Consider the following 2,025-nt stretch of genomic DNA (forward strand, 5'->3'; position numbering starts at 1 on the left):
GTGCGGGACAGATTTTCCAGTCCCGCCTGCTTCCGCAGTGTTCAGTCACGCTCCCGCAAAGAATTATGTTTTTCAGTCGCTCCCCCCCGCACCTGTAATACTTTGTCCCGCCTGCAATTCCTGCATGATTCTGATGTTCGCCTACTGCTCAAGGTAATTCGTGTCATTAGTTTGAGGAATTAAACACGCTGTGCTTAGCTGAGCACATTACTGGCCGATTATACATAATCTTATATGCCAATTATCATCACGTTCAAGGATTAAATAAAAATATAATAAGTTATAATTAATAATTTTAAACACTGTATCATGGAGCCCCACCCAGCACATTGTGATGTATATATATGATAGACATAGATTGATAATTTATTACTTTATTTTACGTAATTGATGGACCACGGATGGCAAACCGTGGTACTCGCTGTATGTTAACGTACTTCAGCGTACTTCAGCGTGCTCATAACTTATACAAACATACCCATAACTTATACAACGTATGCCAGCGTTTTTGCCTGATTTTTCGTACGTCAGGCAAACGCTGGTCTAAATCTTCTAGGTGTGACAGGAGCTTTATCAGAAGAAAGGAAAACACCTGGAACATCTGGAAAAGTTTTCTAGAGAGGAATGGGAAGAGACCTCCATTTGATCCAAGACCGTCCAATGTTAGATCAGGGTTCCCAAACTCAACCCAGGAGGGAACTCCTGAACCAAAGAGCTGAACTACCTTCAGGATTAAATCCGCTGTTAGATTATCTGCTCTTTTCACATAAAGAAGAAAAACTACAGCAGATAAATAACATAGTTATGTATAATATATTACATTTCTGACTGTATATCCCTGTAATTATTACACACTGTAGCTTTAAAGGCTGATTTTCAATGTAAGATTCTGCTGCTGCAATAAACCTGCTTTTAAAGTCGTCACCCAGCAGTTCATCTGGGAGTAATTAGCTGAAGATGCACAGGGTGCTGCCTCCTCTCGTTAACACGGCTGGTGTCGTTTCAGAGCACAGTGGCGATGATCCCGGCTCATGACAGTCCTCTGGCAGCGCTGGCCTTCGACGCCTCAGCCACCAAACTGGCCAGCGCCTCGGAGAGGGTGAGACAAACTAACAAACACCACCTTCTCTGAAACCTTGGTATTTACTCTGAAAGGAGGAACTCTTCTACCTCCTTTCTGATCTAAAGTTCTTGAGCAGTGTATTTCCACCAGAATTAGCTTTATGAAGAGTTTCTCTGAGGGTTTAGAACTCATCATAGAAACGTATCTTTATAGAAAGGCTGTAGGAGTTAAAGGAACAGCTCTAGACTGGTTTAAATCTGATCTGACAGATTTCACTTTGTTCATGTTCATCCAGGGTTACCCGTGGAGTACCGCAGGGATCAGTGCTAGGACCAGTTCTCTTTACGATACAGTGCCTTGCAAAAGTATTTGACCCCTTTAAATTTTTTGACGTTTTTTTTTTTTCAGGCTTCAAATATAAAGAAATAAAACTGTAATTGGTTCACTGGGACGGAGATTTATCGTCCAACAAGACAATGGTCTAATACAGAAAGCAGTGTCTATAATGGAACGGTTCACAGAGAAACATATCCAGTGTTAGAATGGCCTAGTCAAAGTCCAGGCCTGAATCTCATCCAGAATCTTTGGAAAGAAGTGAAAGCTGTTCTTCAAACGTCCTCCATCCAACCTCACTGAGCTCCAGCTGTTTGCAGGAACAATGGGAAAACATTTCAGTCTCTCAATGTGGAAAACTGATAGAGACAAACACCAACAGGCCTTCAGCTGCAATCACAGCAAAATGAGGAGATATGAAGAATTAACTCAAGGGGGCTGAAAAATTTTCAGTTTTTTTATTTGTCAAAAAAATTTAAAATATCCAATCATTTTTGTTCCACTTCATGATTGAGTCCCATTGGCTGATTTTATATTTTATGTTTTAAGCCTGGAATAATATTTCTCTCCAGGATGGAGTCACAGCCAAACAGGAACAGAAATAATGAAGCTACTATGAGAAAAAGCAG

At 40.7% G+C, this 2,025-nt stretch overlaps 1 protein-coding gene across 1 annotated transcript in view; it reads left to right on the forward strand.

The window, feature by feature from the left end:
* The window catches only part of LOC107100320 (WD repeat domain phosphoinositide-interacting protein 1-like), a 30,621-nt gene that overhangs the window by 18,056 nt on the left and 10,540 nt on the right, over positions 1-2,025 (forward strand). The window contains exons 5-6 of the mRNA XM_015398769.1: positions 1,007-1,099; positions 1,359-1,366. Of these exons, the coding sequence (XP_015254255.1) occupies positions 1,007-1,099; positions 1,359-1,366 (101 nt within the window). The remainder of the gene's footprint in view (positions 1-1,006; positions 1,100-1,358; positions 1,367-2,025) is intronic.

The sequence above is a fragment of the Cyprinodon variegatus genome, unplaced genomic scaffold (assembly GCF_000732505.1).
Source record: "Cyprinodon variegatus isolate N-32 unplaced genomic scaffold, C_variegatus-1.0 Scaffold960, whole genome shotgun sequence".
Taxonomy (NCBI): domain Eukaryota; kingdom Metazoa; phylum Chordata; class Actinopteri; order Cyprinodontiformes; family Cyprinodontidae; genus Cyprinodon; species Cyprinodon variegatus.